The sequence below is a fragment of the Agelaius phoeniceus genome, chromosome 7 (assembly GCF_051311805.1).
Source record: "Agelaius phoeniceus isolate bAgePho1 chromosome 7, bAgePho1.hap1, whole genome shotgun sequence".
Lineage (NCBI taxonomy): Eukaryota > Metazoa > Chordata > Aves > Passeriformes > Icteridae > Agelaius > Agelaius phoeniceus.
In genome coordinates, this window is record NC_135271.1 from 15,070,778 (window position 1) to 15,090,832 (window position 20,055).

General features: G+C 43.2%; 1 protein-coding gene across 30 annotated transcripts in view; it reads left to right on the forward strand.

Moving 5' to 3' along the window:
- The window catches only part of LRRFIP1 (LRR binding FLII interacting protein 1), a 106,171-nt gene that overhangs the window by 70,957 nt on the left and 15,159 nt on the right, over positions 1–20,055 (forward strand). For 20 of the 30 annotated variants that reach the window (XM_077181009.1, XM_077181015.1, XM_077180999.1 and 17 more), the window contains 9 exons: positions 379–444; positions 3,415–3,492; positions 11,660–11,692; positions 12,465–12,590; positions 15,125–15,295; positions 16,192–16,284; positions 16,731–16,823; positions 17,926–18,018; positions 18,475–18,616. In XM_077181009.1, coding sequence (XP_077037124.1) covers positions 379–444; positions 3,415–3,492; positions 11,660–11,692; positions 12,465–12,590; positions 15,125–15,295; positions 16,192–16,284; positions 16,731–16,823; positions 17,926–18,018; positions 18,475–18,616 — 895 coding nt within the window. The remainder of the gene's footprint in view (positions 1–378; positions 445–3,414; positions 3,493–11,659; positions 11,693–12,464; positions 12,591–15,124; positions 15,296–16,191; positions 16,285–16,730; positions 16,824–17,925; positions 18,019–18,474; positions 18,617–20,055) is intronic. The other 10 variants (XM_077181017.1, XM_077181020.1, XM_077181019.1 and 7 more) reach the window with 4 other exon arrangements.

Sequence of the window (20,055 nt, forward strand, 5' to 3'; positions counted from 1 at the left end):
TAAGTGAAGCTTATTAGGAGGTAAGTGAAGCTCATCACTGCCAGCACCAGCAATGAAGGTGAAACAGATGGGATCAGTGTAAGAATTGATGTAGCCATTTTATGGGTAGGCAGTGAATTGAGTTAAAATTAAATTGAAGCCCTGGGAGCAGGGTTGGTGTCCCATCTCGGGGTGTGTCAGATCCTGCACGTACGCTCGCCTCGGCTCTTCCCCTGCATGCTGCTTGTGTTGCACCCAGGAGATGGCCCTGTCCTTGCCCCCAGGAGGTGTCCCTGTCCCTGCCCGTGCTGCTGGCTGCCTGTTCTTGTTCTGGGTGAGTTTGTGAGTGTGCAGAGAGGCTGAGCTGCCGTGCTGTGCTGACTCTGTGTTTCATTGTAGGCGTCCGTGTACGACGAGAGCGTTTACAGCGGGAGCCGGCGCTATAGTGCCCCCAGTTCCCGTGCTGTAAGAGCTTTTCTGCTTTTCCCTGCTCTGTCCCTGTCCTCTGCCAGCCTGGGCAACCTTCTGCCTGGGCTCTGTGACATCCAGCACCTGCTGCTCTAGGCAGCAGGAGAGGGAGCACCGTTCCCACCAGCTTCCATGGAGCAGTGATCAATGGGAGCTCATCCCTCTGTGGGACAGGGAGTCCACTTCTGCCTCACACAGATAAAACACCTTGGGAAGGCCATACATGAAATCCTTTCCCTCCCTAAGACTTAATTCTGCTTGTCAAAACAGAAAAATACAAGTTTGAAAAATAATCAGCCAAAAATTTAAAAATCAGTACCCTGTAAGCAGTGAAGTGAATGATTTTTGGGAATATATGGGTTACTTGGTTTTGTTTCTTGGATTTCCCACCAGCTTCCATGAAGCAGTGATCAATGGGAACTCATCTCTCTGTGGGACAGGGAGTCCACTTCTGCCTCACACAGATAAAACACCTTAGGAAGGCCATACATGAAATCCTTTCCCTCCCTGAGACTTAATTCTGCTTGTCAAAACTGAGAAAAATACAAGTTTAAAAAATAATCAGCCAAAAATTTAAAAAATCAGTTCCTTATAAGCAGTGTGAAGTGAATGACTTTTGGGAATATATGGGTTGCTTGGTTTTGTTTCTTGGATTTATAGTCAAATATATTTTACATTCATATATGTGACAGTGCTTCCAAAATGTGTGTTCCTGAGAGTGGAGGGCTCTGTCATGGGGATGGGGAGCAACAATGTAAGGAATGACCATATCAATTGTGTATTTTCAAAAAAGAAACTCCAGGAGCTGGTTTACAGATTAAAAGGCACAAAATGCCTTCATATCTCCTCTGTGGGTGTTTGGGGCAGCAGAACCCAACCAACCAAGAGAACCCCAGCAAACAAATAACCACCATCTAAGGCCATAAGAGTGAAAAACCTGGAGGCAGAGCAGTGATGTTAACTTTAAACATCACATTTTTATTAGCTTGGAGGAGGAAACACTTTGAAGAATGCTTTCTAAGCACCTGTTAGTCATTCAAGGGCTGTGCCATCCTCTTGCCAGCCCACTGATTCACATCATTTACAGCCCAAACCTTTCAGCCAAAAACCTGTTTGTGGGTCTTTCAGCGGCTGTCAGTGGCATGAGGACTGAAACCCTGGTGCTTTCCCCTCCCTCCATCCCCATCCCACTCTGAGCCACAGGTATTTATTTGTGTGTAACCCAACCTTTCCAGTTCCTGGAGTAATGAGAGAGTTGGGGCAGGAGGGGTTTGCCCCAGAGGCAGCGACCTTGTCACAACACCTGTGACAAGGTGTTTTGTTTTAATGCCTCTGAACCTTGCAGCACTTTTAACCTGGAGTGGGAGTGTCACCTCTGCTGGCTGTTCCCAAAAAATGTTTTTGGAAGGGCAGGTGGATGCAGGGGGTGAGGCTGACAGTGGCCTTGCATGGTCACAGCCACTTCCACAGTCAGCCCTGCAATGCACAGGGAGCAGCTGTGGGATAAATAGGGCCTGGAAACATTAATATGGGACTCAGCAGTAGGTACAACTTTTTCCCTGTCACAAGTTTCAAATTTATTCTAAACCCTTCTTTTGTTAGGCATAAAACACTTCAGTGACCAAACAAAATCTGTGGCTTTACTTCAGTGCTTTTTGCCTTTAATTTAGGAATTATTGTGTGACTGGCAATAGTTGGAAACAGGGTACAGCAGAGTTTTGTACTGTGCATATTCTCACCTCTGAAATGAAGATCAGGTGCACAAAGCCAGTGTAGGACACAGAGTCAACCACAGGACAACCCCAGCTCTGGGGTTGGAAGGGACATTAAAGGCCACCTGGGCAGGGTCACCTTCCACTGTCCAGGGTGCTCCAAGCCCTGTCCAGCACTGACCATTGCAGGGATCCAGGGGCAGCCCCAGCTGCTCTGGACACTGTGCCCAGCCCTCCCTCGGGGTGCCCCGAGGGCACTGTCCAGCCCATGGGCTGTGCACCCTGCACAGGATGTTTTGTGGGCTGACCCTGTGCTTGTGCTCTAGCTGGGGTTATTTCCAGCTTACCCTCTCACCATTCATTAGTGCTGCAAGCTTAATTTGCAGGTGATGCTGTGACTAATGGTGATGGAGCAGCCCTGTAGTGGCCAGGTGACTTAATAAAAAAAGCCCTGAAAAAACCCACAACATCTCCAAAGTATACTAATTCTTCAGATTTCTGTGTGTTTGTATCTGAGAAATCCTAATCACCTCTGAAATAAGCTCGTTGTTTCCAGGGTAAGTTCTAGTTCTGTTTCCCTGATGCTTTAAACTTTTATTTCCCTGTTCCATGTCCACTGCATTAAAACCTCTGGAAATAAAAGAGCATGGACACATTCTTTGTCCTTGTCAGCAGCCAGCCAGCCCTGTCCTGCCTCTCTGCTCAGATCTTTCCTTTCAAAAAATGCTGCAAGATTTTCTTTGGCAGGAGATGAGGACTGCAGGTGCTGGAAAACCAGGAGAGAGACTCAGTCTCTGAACTGGGCTCAGCTTTTACTTTAATCCCCATATATATGGTGGATGTTTCTTCCTTTGGCCTGTGGAGCACAAATTCATTTTATATGTGCACAGTGTTGGGAACATGGGAAAATGATTCACCAGAGAGCGTCAGAGCTCTTGGAAAGTAGTAGGATGGAGGCTTTTGTAGAGAAACTGAATTGTTTACTTGTCACTGGTACCTGAAGAGATATAAATAAATGATTAGTATTCTAAGAATTGAGTCAAATCTCTGCTTGAACTGCCAGTGGAATTACTGCTTGCCTTAATTTTCAAATTAACAATTCTCTGTTTTTCACTGCTGTTCCTTTGTCCAGCTGCATGTAACCATCTCTTGAAGTAATTTCAGATGTGATGCTCTACATCCTCTCCTGCTTCCCTTGCCAGTTCTAATGGCTTTCTCTTTTCTCTGCCTGCTGTTCCTGGATTTCCTGCTGCAGCCTTCTGAGTACAGCTGCTACCTTGGGTCGGGATCTCGGGCATCCTCCAGAGCCAGCTCTGCTCGGGCCAGTCCAGTGGTGAGCTCCTCTATTTCTCTTTGCCCCTCAACTGTTTCATTCCTCTCTCCTTCAAGGCCTTTTTTTGTGCAGAGAGGTCACTGTCTCTGAGTAATTCTTAAGGGATGTATTATTTGCTTAAAAGCGCTGTCACACTTCTCCTGTAATCTGCCTAAATATTTGGAACCTCAGAGTGAAAAATTCTCTTGTAGTAGCAATGGCAGCAGCACAGAAATTTCAGCTATAAAATTCTATTTGCAACCTGGTAGTCCATAAAACAGTAGGAAGATTTTTTTAGTAATTCAGGTACATCTACCTCAGACATTTCCCTTAATGGCACTGTTAAATAGTAACCACTAGTCAGTCATCTGAGCATGAATCCTCTAAATGTCAGTGCTTGTATCCCTGGATTTATAAATGCAGTGATGAAGAAAATTAGTTAAAGGAGTTTCTGTGAGTTTCTTAGGGTGTTAATTGGACCTTCTGGGCAGTGCTTGAAACAAAGAAACCAGAGGAGGAATTGCAAAACTGAAGTGATTTCTATGCAGATGTATGTTAAGACAAAGAAACAAGAGGAGGAATTGCAAAACTGAAGTGATTTCTATGCAGATGAATGTTTGGACTCTCATGCACTTTGGACTCTCATGACAATGCTGTGTTTGCTTTAAATGGAGAAAAAAGCACAGCAAGGTTATTGGGGAAAAGACTGGGATGTTGATGGAAGTGATTTTGGGGGAGCAGGAAACCCTAAATCTCCTGCAGCATTCAAGCAGTTCAGTTTCTGTCCAGTGAGCAGTATTTGGTGCAGAGCTGCAGAGCTCTCCAGAGGTTGGTTTTGATCATCTTTGTGGGATTGCAGAGTGCCAGGCACTGCAGTCTTTAGCAGGGTGAAGTGCTAGAGGGATGAGGAGCACCCAGCACAAGCTGTGGCTGAGCAGTGCTCAAGTGCTAATGATGCCTCAGGTTTAGCTTTTATATTTTTTAGATCCTGTGCTGCTTTAGTGTGTGGGTCTGGGCTTCATATTAGGGGATGGTGAGCTCTCTGCACAGAGCAGGGAGACAAAACAATTCCTTCTCTAGCTGGGCACCAAGGACAAATGATCCAAATCTCAGGCCCCTGAGCACAAACAAGGTGGGCTGGAGAGAGAAAAACAAGAAGGATGGGACTGCATGGGCTAAAGCTGTAATTGGACAATTAACTCCAATATGCAAATGGTCCAGAACTTACAAAAGTGAGAGACCCTGTGACCAATTGTCCATTTTGTGACCATTTTGGTCCATCTTGGGTGCAGCCCTGGCTGGGCTCTTGTGCTGCCCAAGGTGCATCCATTGAGGCCTTTTAATAAATCCCTACTTTATTCTTTAACTCTGCCCAGCCTCTGTTCCAGGTCAGCCTTCACAAGGCATCACTAAAGGCTTGGCCATCCCCTGCTTTTAGGGAGTTTCTGTCTTTAATTTTTTAATTTTTTCATGCCACATTGTGCTTTCTCTCTGTGGCTGTTGGTCTCTGTGGCTGTTTCCAGCTCTGTGTATCTTTCTGATTTATTTCCAAGCATGGGGACAGCTGCTGAGTGCAGTTGGATGTCTGGTAGAGGAAATATGCAGCTTACAATAAACTAAAATATAACAACATTAATTTGCCTCAGAGAGTGAATTTTGGAGTCTGCCATTTGAAAACTGATACAACAGAGCTGTGTGCTCTGAAGTTTTGGTGTTCTAAGGGTACATTCACTTTTTAAAATTGTTAAAAAACAGAGGGGTTTTCATCAGATAATGTATGGCAGCAGGTGAGCTATAAATAAATCAGTGTTTTAATTAGCCCCTGAACCTGAGTCCCTGAGCTATGAGTACTTGCAGAATATAACTTATATTAGTAATACATCTTAAATGGCTTTGCAAACTGAATTTCAATTACCCCCAAAGCAAGATCTAAGCAGAATAAACAGGGATTCCATTACAGCTCTGTAAGGGCAATAAGAACTGGGTACCCACACACAGTGCAGTTGATGTTTTCTGTGTGCCAGCTGAGTCACTCCTGCAAGTTCCTCAGAGGAATCACAGGATGCTGGGAGGTGCAAGGGAGGTTTTGGGTTTTAAATTCCCTGCTTACACTTTGGCCCTGTGGTATGCAAGTGGCTGGAGGTGCTGTGCTGAGTCAGCACCAAGCTGAATCGGCTCTGCAGGGAGACAGCAGGCACTCCTTAAATTACCTTTTTTTGGTTTAATTAGTGGTTTATTGCCTGCTCTGAAGAGCTCCCCTTATCTCTGTCACCTTGAAGAAGAGCAGAGTTAATGTCATAGTGAGTCCGGCTGATCCTAAAAGTTCTCATTGCTACACAGGGTCAATCCAGCAGCACTTTGTGATTATAATATTTTTTTCCTGCATTAAACAGATACTGCTTTTCCTGTAGCTCAGGGGAGGGATCACTTTTGCTGACAAGCTTCAAAGTGTTCTTGTAGAGTTTTCAGTCAGGTACTTGAGAGTGGAGAATGATTCCATGGAACTTTATAAATTAAAGCATGCAACAGCTTGTCACTGCAGCTCTGAAATTTTTTACTCAGAGTTTTGTTTCCCCCTCCTGTAACTGTTCACTGAGCAGTGAGCAAAAAGCAGTAGTAGTTTTCCTGCAGTGGTTTTCCTGCTGTGCACAGCTTTGCTAGCTGGTTTTCTCATTTCTGTTACCATGTTGGTGATACAGTCAAAGGCAGGAAGATACTTCAACACAATGTGTGAATATTTGGCTTTGTAGTTATTTTAAGAATTCACTATATCTGAAAGAAGTTTGCTGTTTGTTTATTTTTCTTTTAACATTTTTCATGTTATCCCACTGGTAATTATCTGCTGTCCTTGCAGTTACTGCAGATATGCAAATATGTTGTTTAATATTAAACCATCCTCACAGAAAGTACAGATCTTAACACTACTGAGAGCAAACATCAGATATTTCTGTACAGATGGGCCTGAGCTCTCAGCATGTTTTGGCAGAGCTGGACTTTTGATATAAATTGCAGGAGTTTTGTTATTTTTCTTTTCTAAATCAAGAAGATACTAGTGAAAAGCAATTATTTCTAAATCTGGAACAGGCTCAGTAGGCTCTCTAAGGCAAAGCAGGTGAAACAAGAGGAGAGGGCTGTGCTGAGATGATGATGATGGTTTGTCCTGGCTTGTGGAGGCTCAGGCAGCAGCACAAGCAGTGAGAGTTCAGCCTGAGCACACACAGAGCTGTAGAATATCCTGAGCTGGAAGGGACCCACGGGGATCATCAATCCAAACCCTGGCCCTGCACAGCCCCCCCAACAATCCCACCCTGTGCACCCCTGGGAGTGCTGTCCACTGGCAGCCTGGGGCTGTGCCCATTCCCTGGGGAGCCTGGGCAGTGCCCAGCACCCTCTGGGGGAGAACCTTTTCCTAAAATCCAGCCTAAACATCCCCTGACACAGCTCCAGCCATTCCCTGGATCCAGAGGCATTACAGGGAGCAGAGACTGGAGCTGCCCCAGGGATGGAAGGTGCCAGCCATGCTGAGCTCTGCCCTCAGTCTCCTCTGCTCCAGCTGAACAATCCAAGTGCCCTCAGCTGCTCCTTGTACAGCCCCTGCAGCCCCTTCCCTATCTTCTCTCCCTCCTTTGGAGGCTCTCTAACAGCTTTAGATCTTATCTAAAGCTGCCCCCAGCACTGGAGGTGAGGCCCAGAGCAGACAGGACCTGGCCTGGCTGGCACTGCTGGGGTGATCCCCCAGGACAGGGATGTCCCTGCTGGCTCCAGGCACTGCTGGCTCAGATCCAACTGGCCATCGACCAGCACTTCCAGATCCCTGCTGCTCTCTCACTCCCCAGGGTGTCCCTGCCTCCAGGGGACACCTCAGTGCCCAGCTGTGAACACCTTTGCTCTCTGGCAGAGACTTGGAGAAAGAAATGAAGGCACTGACAGCTTTAATTGTGGTGGAGACACTTAGGAAGCTTTGCCTTCTCTCTGGATAGGGTAGGTTGTATCCTAGCCCTGCCTCTGACAGTCTGGATGTGCTTTGGGACCCTTTGGATAGGGTAGGTTGTATCCTAGCCCTGCCTCTGACAGTCTGGATGTGCTTTGGGACCCTTTGGATAGGGTAGGTTGTATCCTAGCCCTGCCTCTGACAGTCTGCATGTGCCTTGGGACCCTTTGGGATAGGGTAGGTTGTGTCCTAGCCCTGCCTCTGACAGTCTGCATGTGCCTTGGGACCCTTTGGGATAGGGTAGGTTGTATCCTAGCCCTCCCTCTGACAGTCTGGATTGCCTTGGGACCCTTTGGGATAGGGTAAGTTGTATCCTAGCCCTGCCTCTGACAGTCTGGATTGCCTTGGGACCCTTTGGGATAGTGTAGGTTGTATCCTAGCCCTCCCTCTGACAGTCTGGATGTGCTTTGGGACCCTTTGGATAGGGTAGGTTGTATCCTAGCCCTGCCTCTGACAGTGTGCATGTGCTTTGGGATCCTTTGGATAGGGTAGGTTGTATCCTAGCCCTCCCTCTGACAGTCTGCATGTGCTTTGGGCCCCTCTGGAGTGAGGATTTGCTGCAGTGCTAACTTGCATTTCTGGCACTGATAAGTTTGTTTAGGCAGTGATGTTTGGCATAGCACTCATTCCTGAGAGAGGATTCTTCTCACAAACCCTCCTCAGACCTGACAGATTTCAGCAGTGGTTTTGCTGAATTCTTGCTAATTGCTGGAGTTCAGGTGGCTCTCAGAGAAGCAGCAGGAACTCAGTTACTGCCTGGCCCAGCCCAGCTGATCAGACTGGTAAGATGGGGGTTCTTGGAGGCATTGTACTGACTGCAGTACCTCTTTCCTTCTTCTTAATTCCAGGTTTTGTAGATACCATCCTGTGTTAAGCACTAGCCTAACAACTTTTCTCTGCTGTGGGCTATATTTCCATTTCAAGCTGTGCTGTGCTACTTTAAGGGCAGGAAATGATCTTAATTTGATTTGTCACCAAAAATCCCCTTTGCTTTCATGGGGAAGTTGAGTTAAGTGCAAGATGTGAGCTGGAGCTGAGCAGGGACAGCCACATACTGAACACTGAAGCTGTTCTGATACCTGAGCATGGGACATGGCACAGGCAGAAGAATTCCAGCCTTCCCTTCCCTGATTGTTCAGGAGCCTGGAAGCTGGAAACTGCCTCAGTCCTGGCCTTTCACTGATTTCAAGATCCCTGTACTTGCAGTAGGTGTTTGGTTGGATGCTCTGTGCTGGTGCTGCAGGAACTCATTTTGGACACTCCACTGGTGGCAAAGAGCTTCATCCTAAAAGGGTTTAACCCTTTTAATCCATGGAAAACAGGCACTTTGGCCATATAAAGGCTTGTGGGGTGATCTTGCTCGTGTTATGTTTCCAGCTGTGGTGAGCTCTGATATTGCTGACATTTTTGTAATGTGGCTCTGGATTTATTCTGAAATTGCTGTCAGGAGAGGCTGAACTCTGATCCCACTGCACTTACTTTGCAGAGAGCAGCCAAAACAAAGATATGCATGCTGGAGTTCCTCAGAAAATTACTTCCTTTTCCTGCTTTTTTATGCACTGAAGTACAAATTGCCCCAGTTGTTGGTGGAGGGGAAGATAACCTGTGATTAGAGACAGAGCCATGTGCAAATGAGAAATTGTAGTGTTGTGTCAATTAAAGGTAAATTAAGTGAATCCCTCTTTAAATCTCCTTTTCTGGCAAGTATTCTGTCAATCCTTTATGTTTGTGTGTGGAAAAGTCCCAAAGCCAGGATATTTTTATGAAGGGCTGTGCTGAGTGCATGTGAAGGTGGAGAAGTTCTTCTCAGCCTATTTAACAATTGCAGTGTTCTTGATTGAATGCTAATGCAGAAGCCAAGTGTTTGGGGCAAGAATTCTGTACAACTTCAAATAAACATAAACATTTCTCTCCTGACCTTTCTCTGTTTTATTTATTGCTGAATCAACTGCCAGAGGGTTTGGGAGGGACTGGGGTAAAGCTGGAAAGCTGGAGGTCCCTCTGGTGGCTGATTCCTTTAGGAAACATTTATCTTTTTAAAGGGTACTGTGAATACATTAATCTAAACATGAGCACGATGAAAGCTGTATAAAATATTCATCTAAAGTAGGTTTCTCTCTTTCTACAAGACAGATTTTGGTGTATCACTGCCCTGTAACCATAAAATTAAATGCTCCTTGTTTCAGCCTGGCTTTTTGCTTAGAAAAGTGTCATGTAGCAGGAGGCATCTGTGTAATGTAAGGATGTTATTTTGGTGTGAAGAACTGGCTTTTCTCGAAATTGATTGGGTTTTAAAGTGTTAATATTTAAATGAATTTTTAGGGATGGTTGCTGGTTATGAGGAGAAACTGCTTTGAGTATGGCATTCATGGCACTGAGTGGATGAAAAATGAAGATGAAATCTGGTTTGTCTCCTTAACCAGCTCAATTTTAGATGTTACTTAATAGCTTTCATGAATAGAGATTATGCCCCATCAGAGTCACTATTTAAGATAGTTTTGCAATAAAGGCGTAGCAGGCTTCACAGGTGTGGTTAGGAGTGCTCTGGGTAGAAACACTCACTGCAGTCATGTCTCTCACCACTTCAACATTCTTCAACATTGTCTTCAACATTCCCCTTTGTAAATGCAAGCTTCTGTTTGACTCATGTGATGAGTCAAATTTATTTTATTTTATTTTATTTTATTTTATTTTATTTTATTTTATTTTATTTTATTTTATTTTATTTTAATTCATGTGATGCATCATTAAAACAATATCAATATTTGCTCCCATCTTTATTTTGCTAAAACCTGAGATTTTACTTTGTTCCAGAAAGTAGAGACCATTGTGCAAATGGCTGAAGGAACATAAATATTTTGAGCTGTGCCCTGTAGGACAGATTTTGCAAAGGCTGTACACAGATTTCCAGAGGTACATGTGTGTGGACACACAAATCTTTTGTCACATGCCTTTATTGACACTGCCACAGCTGTCTTGATAAACAACAACACCACAGTGTTTGGCCAGGCTAGAAGGCTGCCAAATCCAGCACTTGGAGCTGTCAGGCATGAAAATAAAAAGCTGTTTGCACAATTCAGTCCATCTTGTTCTTGGTCTGAGCTAAATTGTCTGCCTTCATTAATGACCCTCTCTTATTGCCTCCAAATTCAGAGATTTGAGGGGGTTTTCCCTAAAGATTTTATATATTCCGGGTCTTTGCAAGTTTAGATCTAGTGCTTTAAGTCTGGCTTATTTTAGTTTGAAGCCTCAGCCTTAAGTTTTCTTAATTCTAATTCATAGAGAATTTTAGCTGTGAGATGTCAATGTAAAAGGCTGATTTGTAACAGGTACCTCACATTTCTGAGATTTTTTTTTAATAGGGTAACATAGGTAATATGAAGAAAAATGACTGAGATTATCCCCATATTGTTCTATGTAATAAAAGGAAAAAAAGCTCCAAACAACTGTGCCAAATGTGGACTGATTAGGAAGAGATGTAGGTTTTGAGTGTGTTTTCAATGGAAATTATCAACTTAACCTCAGTTATGCCCTGCCTTCCCCTGAATCAGCTCTGTCCTGATTGTTTTTCCAGCAGTTTCAAAAGCACAATTCCCTTTGGCAATTAGGCTCTTCTTGCTCTGGGGAAGACATTAATTTTTCTGGGAGTCTTTTGGGAAACCAGCTTGACTGTGCTGAATGTCCCAAGAAGAATTCAGGTTTTGTTGAGTTCTGCTGAGATTTTAGTTTCATTCAGTCCTTTTTACACTTAGTTCCATCTTAGATGGAGATGTTCTGTAACTTTTAACCCCTTCAACTGTCTGCATCTGTGGTGATTTTCTGTCCCCCTAAATGCTGCTTTCTCACTGTTTGGGTTCTTCTAGACTAGTTTTGGTACAGGAATCTCTCTTTAAATTAGCAAATTGCAGTGAAATACTGAAACCCTTAAAAAGCCATTTATTTAGACTTTGGATTGATCCCTGATTTTTGATTTGAGGGTCAGTTTTGTAGTCTAGGATCTTTGCTTGAAGTTGCAGTCCCCGCTTGTCTGGAAAGGGGATTATTAACCACAGGTTTGAAGCTTTAGACTGCAAGTCTAACTTGGTACCTTGTGCTTTTTGGGATCGGGAGGATGTGGTGGCATTTCTGGTGCATTACTGCTTTCTCTTACCCTTTATTGATTCTGTTAATGATTCCTTCTCAACCTCTCTTTTACAGATTGAGGAAAGGCCAGAAAAAGACTTTGAGAAGGTAAGAAGGATCTTATCAATTATTCTGACAATAGTGCTTTGTTCATTCTTTTCCATGGGTACAGCTTGCCATGAGTGCACAGAAATCTCCTATAAAACCCATTGTGAGGCAAAAATTGGAATTTCTGGAGCCTTCTGCTGCAGCATTTCTGAAGATGAACTTTTCAGCCCCTGCTTACTCAATGTTAAGTAGCTGACCTTCAACAGCAGTTGGCTGAAACTGCTTGAGGCTAAGCCACACAAACACTGTGTGTGTTTATTAGATCTTAATTATGAGACCTAAGTTATTTATGTAAAAATAAATAAATCATCATAATAAAAGAGGAGGCTGCTACATTAACCCTGAGTACAGTCAAACACTTCATGTGGCCACTGCTGTGGAGTAAATAAATATCCATGAAGGAGAGGAGCTTCCAAAGCTTCCACAGAATGTATTTTTACAATTTTTGAACATGTGTGGCAGGCTGATGCTTGCCCCTAAAGACTTTCTCCAATTAAGAATTAACAGTTAGAAGCTAAATTATGCAAACTCCTATTGCAGTATTATTTAAATACTTCTGATCTGCCTTTTCTCATTAGTTTCCCTTGGTAAATCTTGATTTTGATTTTTTACTTCTTGGAAAGTTTGATTTTAATCACAAGCGCATCATTTAGAAGTGCAAGGATTGGTGTAATGTGTGTATTTAAAAAAAAAAAAGAAAAGGGGAAAGCTACAAACCCATAATTTATGTGGAAAAGAAAGCTCTGAGCAGTTTATCTGTGTGTGATTGTAGGGAGCACGAACTGTCTCAAGTTTATCAGCAGCTACCTTGGCCTCTCTGGGAGGGACTTCTTCACGGAGAGGCAGTGGGGACACGTCCATCTCAGCTGACACAGAGGCTTCCATCAGGGAAATCAAGGTGAGGAATGCTTTATCCAGAAGAAATCAGGGAATATCCTTCAGGGGCAGTGAATGGGGTGCTGGAAGGAGAAGCCTTGCTGGAGATGTGTCTCAGATGGGACCTCCCAGCCTGGAGCAGGGAATGGGAGGAGGGTGGAGATATCACAGAGGGGAGAGCCTGGCACAGAGGGTGATCATCGCTGAAAGGGACAGAGGAGGGCTGGGATTGCTGGAGCCTTTGAACCTGGGTCTGCTCCTTGTCCTTAACGCTGATGATTTCGTTTTTTCCAGAAAAAAAAATCAGAATTAGCCCAAACCCCTGACCACAAAATCTGGTAGTGTGGCAAGGCCTCAGCTTAGGGTCAGAGCCCTTGAGGAGGGTGGGAGAGGTGTTGGGAGCAGCACCTTGAGCCCTGCTGGTCCCTCCCAGCTGCACTCTGCCCTTAGTGCTGTCACTGATCTTTCTCACCTCCCTCAGGACATCTATGAGTTAAAGGACCAGATTCAGGATGTAGAAGGCAAATACATGCAGGGGCTGAAAGAATTGAAGGTACTGGTGTGTGAGCATTAACCCAGTGTGAGCCCAGAGCTGCCCCTGCATGCTGTTCTCCTAGGAACTGGGTGCAGTGTCTCATTAACTAGCAAACTTTTCTGACTGGGGGGGTTTGCTGGGAAATGCTTCCAAGTGCTCCCTGAAAGGCTGCTGGTTGCCACTGCACGTTGTCTTTGCTGGTTTGCATTTTTTTCCTAGCAAATTAAAATTATTTGGGTTTTTTTTTATACAGTTTCCTAGTCCAGGAAACCTTCCAGTGTTGGGAGATGAACTAGAACGCATCTCCTACAGTACTAACAACAAATAGGAGTTTAGAACCTTGTCTGTTTTTATTTTTATAAGGCAATGTGAGGTGTCATTTTGGTTTCCCCTTAAACAATTCTTGCAACAAAACTCCATTTATCAAAGCCTGTCACATGGAGAAGGAATGCTGAAGCTGTTACTGCTTCCATGAAGCCATAAATACATTTTGTATAAACTAAATGTGTTTTGTTTATGAATACAACATAAATACAACAACCAGCTTGTACATCCATGTACCACCCACCTCCTAAGTGAGCAGTGACATGAGCTGTGGCTTTTTGGAAAAGGCAAATGGATAAATTGAACATTTGCCAGCATTAATTGCTGATTGTGTCATCAACTCAGTGCTGACAGATGAAGGTGTTGCCATTTTAATTGAGTTTTCAGTGGAAACAGAGTAGTTAGGCCCTTTTTTGGTTAAATTTTTGTTTTCTTTGTGGTCATTGAGTAGCAGAGAGAGCAAAATAACCACAGTGCATAAAAATATTTCAATCCATGTCCCTTAGACTGCCTTTGGGGTGATTTGGACCTAAGCTGCACTGTTTGAGCTAAGACACCTAAACATGGCATGCTGGAGGAGTGGAGCAGAACTTCCTTAACTTCTTCCTTGCATATACTTCCTTTCCAGCTCCTTTCTGAGCTTTCCAAATCCTGGTGCCTCTCCTGTGCTTGGCATTTCTCAACTGAAGCTGAAAAGTGCCCCAAAACACAGTTAAGCATTTGGAACTAGACAAATTTGTGTCCTAAAAGACAAATTTTCTCAAGAAATGTCAATTAAACTGATTTAGACTTTGCCACTGTCATCCTTAGTTCTATTATCAGCTGGAAAAGGAAGTATATGAAACTCATCCATACTTGAGTTGAAATAATTAAAATTACACAAGTTCCAAGGGAAATTGTTTGATCTGTAAACTAAAATATTGACACGTGTGTCCTCCTTGTTTGCACATTTACACTCCTTTGTTTATATAACTCTTTGTTTATATAACTCTTTTATTTCTTTATGAAAATCAAGTAGTGCAAAGTTTTCATAAATGAAAAATTATGCTAATCTTTCTTTTACCATCATTTGTTGTTATAAATGTCTCAGTATCTTATATTCAGGTCAAGCTGACAGAAGGGGTTTTCAGGATACTGGGAATTGTATCTTAGAGAGTAAATTTGTAAAGAAGGGATGTGATATGGGAAGTCACACATCAGGTCACAAAAGCTGCAGCTTTCTCTGCCACAGTGAATCCTGAGTCAGTATTTAAGGGTTCCACACTGCAAGGATCTCTGAAATTACTGTGGCTGTAAAGCTGCCTGAATTTCAGGCTCAGATCATCCAAAGTGATTTTAATCAAGGCCAGTTCACCTTTAAAAATAAAAAAATCCCAACTTGCCATCTTGAGCAGCAGCTTTGAGCTGCCAGTGTGCAGGGGCAGGGGGAGGAGGGAGAAGGAGGGAAAGCAGGAAGGCAGGAGCTGCAGCAGCAGAGCTCAGGAAGCGTTGGATCCGTGCTGAGGTAAGGCTGCCTGCTTGGCAGCACAAGCCTGCTGGGGACAGGGCAGGTTTTCCTCACCTTGGGGAGCCTCCAGCACAGGATTTGTGCTGCTTTCCTAGGCAAACTTGGGTGATTTATTTCCTCACTGAAGATCTTGGTTGGCCAAGTGTCCTCCTGTATTTCTGACTCTGACCGAGTTGCTTATTCTCTGCAGGACTCTCTGGCTGAAGTTGAGGAGAAATACAAGAAGGCTATGGTGTCAAATGCTCAGCTGGACAATGAGAAAACCAATTTCATGTACCAAGTGGACACCCTGAAGGATGCACTCTTAGAGTTAGAGGAGCAGCTGGCAGAATCCAGGAGGCAATATGAAGAGAAAAGTAAAGTATGTAAAGAGCTCTGGCATGGGGAAAAAATGGAGAGCTTTGGAGGGGGGTAGAGATCTTTGGGAGGAGGCAGCTAAATTACTATTCAATATTTTGAATTACTGATTTAATTAGTATTAACTGAAATACCAATTTGTTGTGTACTTGTGATCATACAAATGAGAATTTTCCCTAAGCCATTTCTGAAGAAGGGGAGAAGTGTTCTGGCTGGTAAAGGATACATTGATATTATCACATCTCCTTTTATATTTCATCTCTAAAGTAAATTCCTAGGGTTTGTCCATAGGGATTTCTGGAGCACTTTGACATGCAAAGGTGTCTCCAGGCAGCCTGTGGGAGAGTTGTGCAGTTCAGGCAGTTCCATGGTTAAATGTTGAATTAAGTTTTACATTAATTCAGCAGCTGACAGTGATTTGGTGTTAAATAATAAAACTGGGGCTTATGTTTTCAGAACTGCTTCTTGTAGCTTGGGGCATTTGACTACACCCCACTTCAAAACACAGTTCCTGAAAGATACTGTGGTTTGTTTTTTTTTTCTTTTTATTTAAAAGTCCAGCTAACTTTCAGTACATGGCCATGTGGGAAGAGTGGGTTAAATTCCCATCCATTCATCTGTGCAGTCTGAAGGACTGGAGTGTAAAAGCTCTTCAGCCTGCTGCTCAGCTTATGAAATGGGCTAAATGATGTCTGCCACTTCTATATTTGGTGCAATAATAGCATCTTGGAAAAAGGACAAACTTGTTAAAAATTGCACTCTTGTGGGATTGTGATTAGAGGGATATTCATGAATTACATTGCAGTAAGCATTTTCTTTGTGTTTGGGCTTATTTTCCTCTTTTTGATGGGATGCTATTTTTGATTAATATTAATCTTGTGAATATTTCATTATTCACAGGAATTTGAGAGGGAGAAGCATGCTCATAGCATATTGCAGTTTCAGTTCATGGAAATCAAAGAGGCTTTGAAGCAGAGAGAAGAAATGCTTGCAGTAAGTAACTGGGTTTTGCTTTTAATGGCTTCTTTGATTGGTACATTCCCAAGCAGCAGTAGAGTGGAGAATGTGAGGCATGGAGAATTTTATTCCTTATTCAAGTTTCTCACCAGAAGAAATATTAGTGTTTCAGACCAAATAGGTTCAGAGCTGACTAATGCAAATAGTACTTTCCTAAGTATTACCTTATTCTTCCTAAATATTGCATTTTGGACAGCTGTTTATGGAAAACAGAACTTTGTAACTTGTTTTAAGTCATGTTGTGGATAACACAATTGTCTTCAGGAGCACAGGTTCAGTTGGGATGTCAGGAACTGTGCATTGGAGTTACTCATTTACTTTAGCACCTGACTTTTTTCATTCTTTGGCATCACTGCAATCTTGGCCTTCCTTGTTAACCTGTTACCTGCTTTCTGTCTTCTTGTTTTGCTCCTGCCCCTCAGGAAATCCAACAGCTGCAACAGAAACAGCAGAGCTATGTCAGGGAAATTTCTGATCTTCAGGAGACAATAGAGTGGAAAGACAAAAAAATAGGGGTAGGACTTGTTAACTCCTGCCATGTGCTCAAAGTGACACTGATCCTGCTTTTGTAAAACCCCTCTGTAGTGCCTTTGCTTGCTGTGGCTGTCCTATGATGTTGCCAGTGAAGTAGCAAATAGCAAGTGTTGTCTTTGGCTAGTAGTACCTTAAAATCCAAGGAAAACCTAGCAGCTGCTCTGCTTTCAAACCAAGGGCAATTGATTTGCTGTGCTGCACCATTTGCATTTGCCATATGGGGAAAGGAAGTGCTATTTATAATGCAATTCCATCAGCACTGAGTTTTCTCTTATTCAGATTCAATCTGCAGACTGAGCAGAAACTGGAGTGGGATAAAGAGGTAATGGAGCTATTTATAGGATGTTGGGATGAAAGTCTCCCTTGCTTCTCATCCCTTTCCACCACCTCTTATCAAAGCCACATGGAAAGCCACTCTGGTTTTCTTTTCCAGCTGAACACTGAAAGGCTTCCTGAAGAAAGTAGGAGAAAGAAATCTGGCAGCTTGCCCATGTTTGTGATGTCCAATAATTTGTAGCAGCTTGAAACTGAAAATTGTCTAATTTATTTTTAATTGTTCTATATAGAAATACTGGGAGGGGGGAGTTCAGTAGCAAAATATGCATTTGTACATGGTGCATCCCAGACTAAGGATGACTTAATGACAGCTTTCAAATTAATTAAAATGTAAAATAAAAAGACTCCTGAAATCCAGTGGGCCTACTTCCATGCCCTTCCATTAACACATGGGAATGACATGGAGTCTTCAGTGTGCATGCTAAAGCAATGTGGGTTTGGAACAGCTTGTCTAGCAGATAAGAATAAAAAGTGGACCCTCATTTGAAGGATCCCCAGTGAAGAATTGGGCTCTGAATGTCTTTGGCAGGAATTCTTGGTTACTCAGGAAGCTTTCTTGGATTTGAGGTTTCTCCCTCTGTATGCAAACTCAGTCCTATAATCTGTAAACTCAACCTTTTTCATCTGTGCTCCTTCCATCCCCTGAACATCTTAAATCTGCTCATTCTTGTCTACATTTGCTTTTCATGGCCTTTACTTGTGTCCCTTCCTTTCTTCACATCTCCTCTGTCTGTGTTGGGAACTCAGGCACTAGAGAGGCAGAAAGATTTCTTTGATTCCATAAGGAGTGAGCGGGATGACCTTAGAGACGAAGTGCTTGTGCTGAAGGAGCAACTGAAGGTATGCAAGAGGAATAAAATAAATTTATGTTCATCTGCTGACCCTTTTCCCCTGTACATTTGGGCAGAAATATTAGGTCTGGCTCAGTAGCAGTAACTCAATTTTCATGTTGCCTATAAATTGCCATTTCAGGGATTTTTTTGTATGAATTCCTTTCCCCTGCTATTGATTGTGAGTTCTAGGTGTAGACTGGATTATAAAGAAGTTGTTTTTGTAGGAGACACTTTTCTGAGGAACATCTTATGCAGCAGATTTATGTTTAAAAAAAATAAAAGAGCTGGGATCACATGCTTTCTGTCAGAATGGCTGAACTGAGAACTGCAATATCTGTTCTCCTTCCTGACTCCCAGCCACGATTGAAGCAATTGTTTATTCAGAGTATCTTGGACAAGAGCACTTGACAGTCCTTCCCTTTCTGAGCAGCAGGCTCTAAAGCATTGCTTTTGCTTCCCACAGAAACATGGAATAATCCCAGACTCTGATGTAGCCACCAACGGGGACACATCAGACATTCTGGATAACGAAGGACACTTGGATTCTCCCCGAACTGCCCCAGGCACCACTCAGGCATTAAAGACAGGAGGGGAGGGGATGCTAGGTAAGTGCTGTGTGTCCTCTCAGCCCCTCCTGCCTGTCTGTCCTTCATTCATCCACCTCTGCTTGGACGGGGCAGTTGTTAGTGGGACAATTAACAGCACGCAGCATGCTCCTTGTCCAGTCACTCCCTGTGCATTTCCCTGCTTCCTGTTGATTATCACTCCCAGTGTGTCCTGCAGCCTCCTCCAGCAGCAGACTTCACCTCCCCTGCAAGGTGACACAGGATGGGAATGCAAATAGGACATTACAGATAAGTAGCAGTCGTTCACATTGCCATTTAAACTCTGAATTGGAAAATTGTCCCAGGATAATCCTACTGCTGCTCAGTGTTTTTCAGCACATACCTTAAATATTCAGGGAAAAAAGGCATTTTAGTTTTCTATCAAGAGCTTGTATGTTGGTTCATTGATATCCCTGAGAACTGTGTCTGCTTGAACAACAGTGCTGGGCTCTGCCAAAGCACACCAAAGGATAAATTCTTTGTTCCTGTGCTATTGACCACTTAAAATTAACACTTCTGTGTTTTTAGTTGTTACATTGACACTAAAATTCAAAGGATGTGATTGAAGTGGACAGTGTTAGGAAGGAGAAATCTGGTTGGCAAAACCTCTTTATGCTTTTATGTGTTGAACTTATTAGAGAACTATTGTACTAGTGTAAGGAAATAAAGTAATATTTTTGCTTTGTTGAATTTTTTTTTTTTGTTCTAAATGAACATCGTAATAAATAGCTGCAGGCAGCCAGTTGTTGCAAGTGCAGGTTCTCTTTCTTTGAGCTTTTGGCTGCTTTTTCCTCACTCAGTTTCTGTGTGGAAACAATGTGGAACACCAAAAATCAAGGTAAGGGTGTATATTTAAATGTAATATGTTTTCTACATCTCCTAATCCTGGGGTTTCTTTTTTCAGAATAGGTACAGCATAGACTCAAAAACTAACAACACTATTGTTTTAATATCTGTTGCTTTTAAATATAAACTGAAGGAAAAATGTTACAACAAAAATAACCTTCAAAAACCCACAGAAGTCCCCACCCCTTTGGGTGGGTGAAATAAGGGGCACAGATTACCTGAGCTTTGATCTGTGTTGGGAGGTCTGAACAGCCAAATTATTCCCTTGCCAATCAGATTTTACATTCAGTGTCTGTCATCAGGCACTGATGATGCCTGTCTTGAGATTTGGAAAGCAAAATATTACTGAATAGTCCTTCATGATCCCATTGTAATGGCATCAGACTCCTGCACGGATAGAGGGGTGTCAGGGTTAAAGTTGGCAGAGAAAATTGCTGAGGAAGAGCAGTCCTTAGAGGTACATCTGCAGGTATTGCTGTTAAATCACACTGCTTCAGCCAGCTGATCTCCTCTACCAGAGCTGTCATTCCCACAGCCAGGGGCAAAAATCTCCTCCCTTACAAAAACATGAGCCAGCACCTGAGACTTCTTGC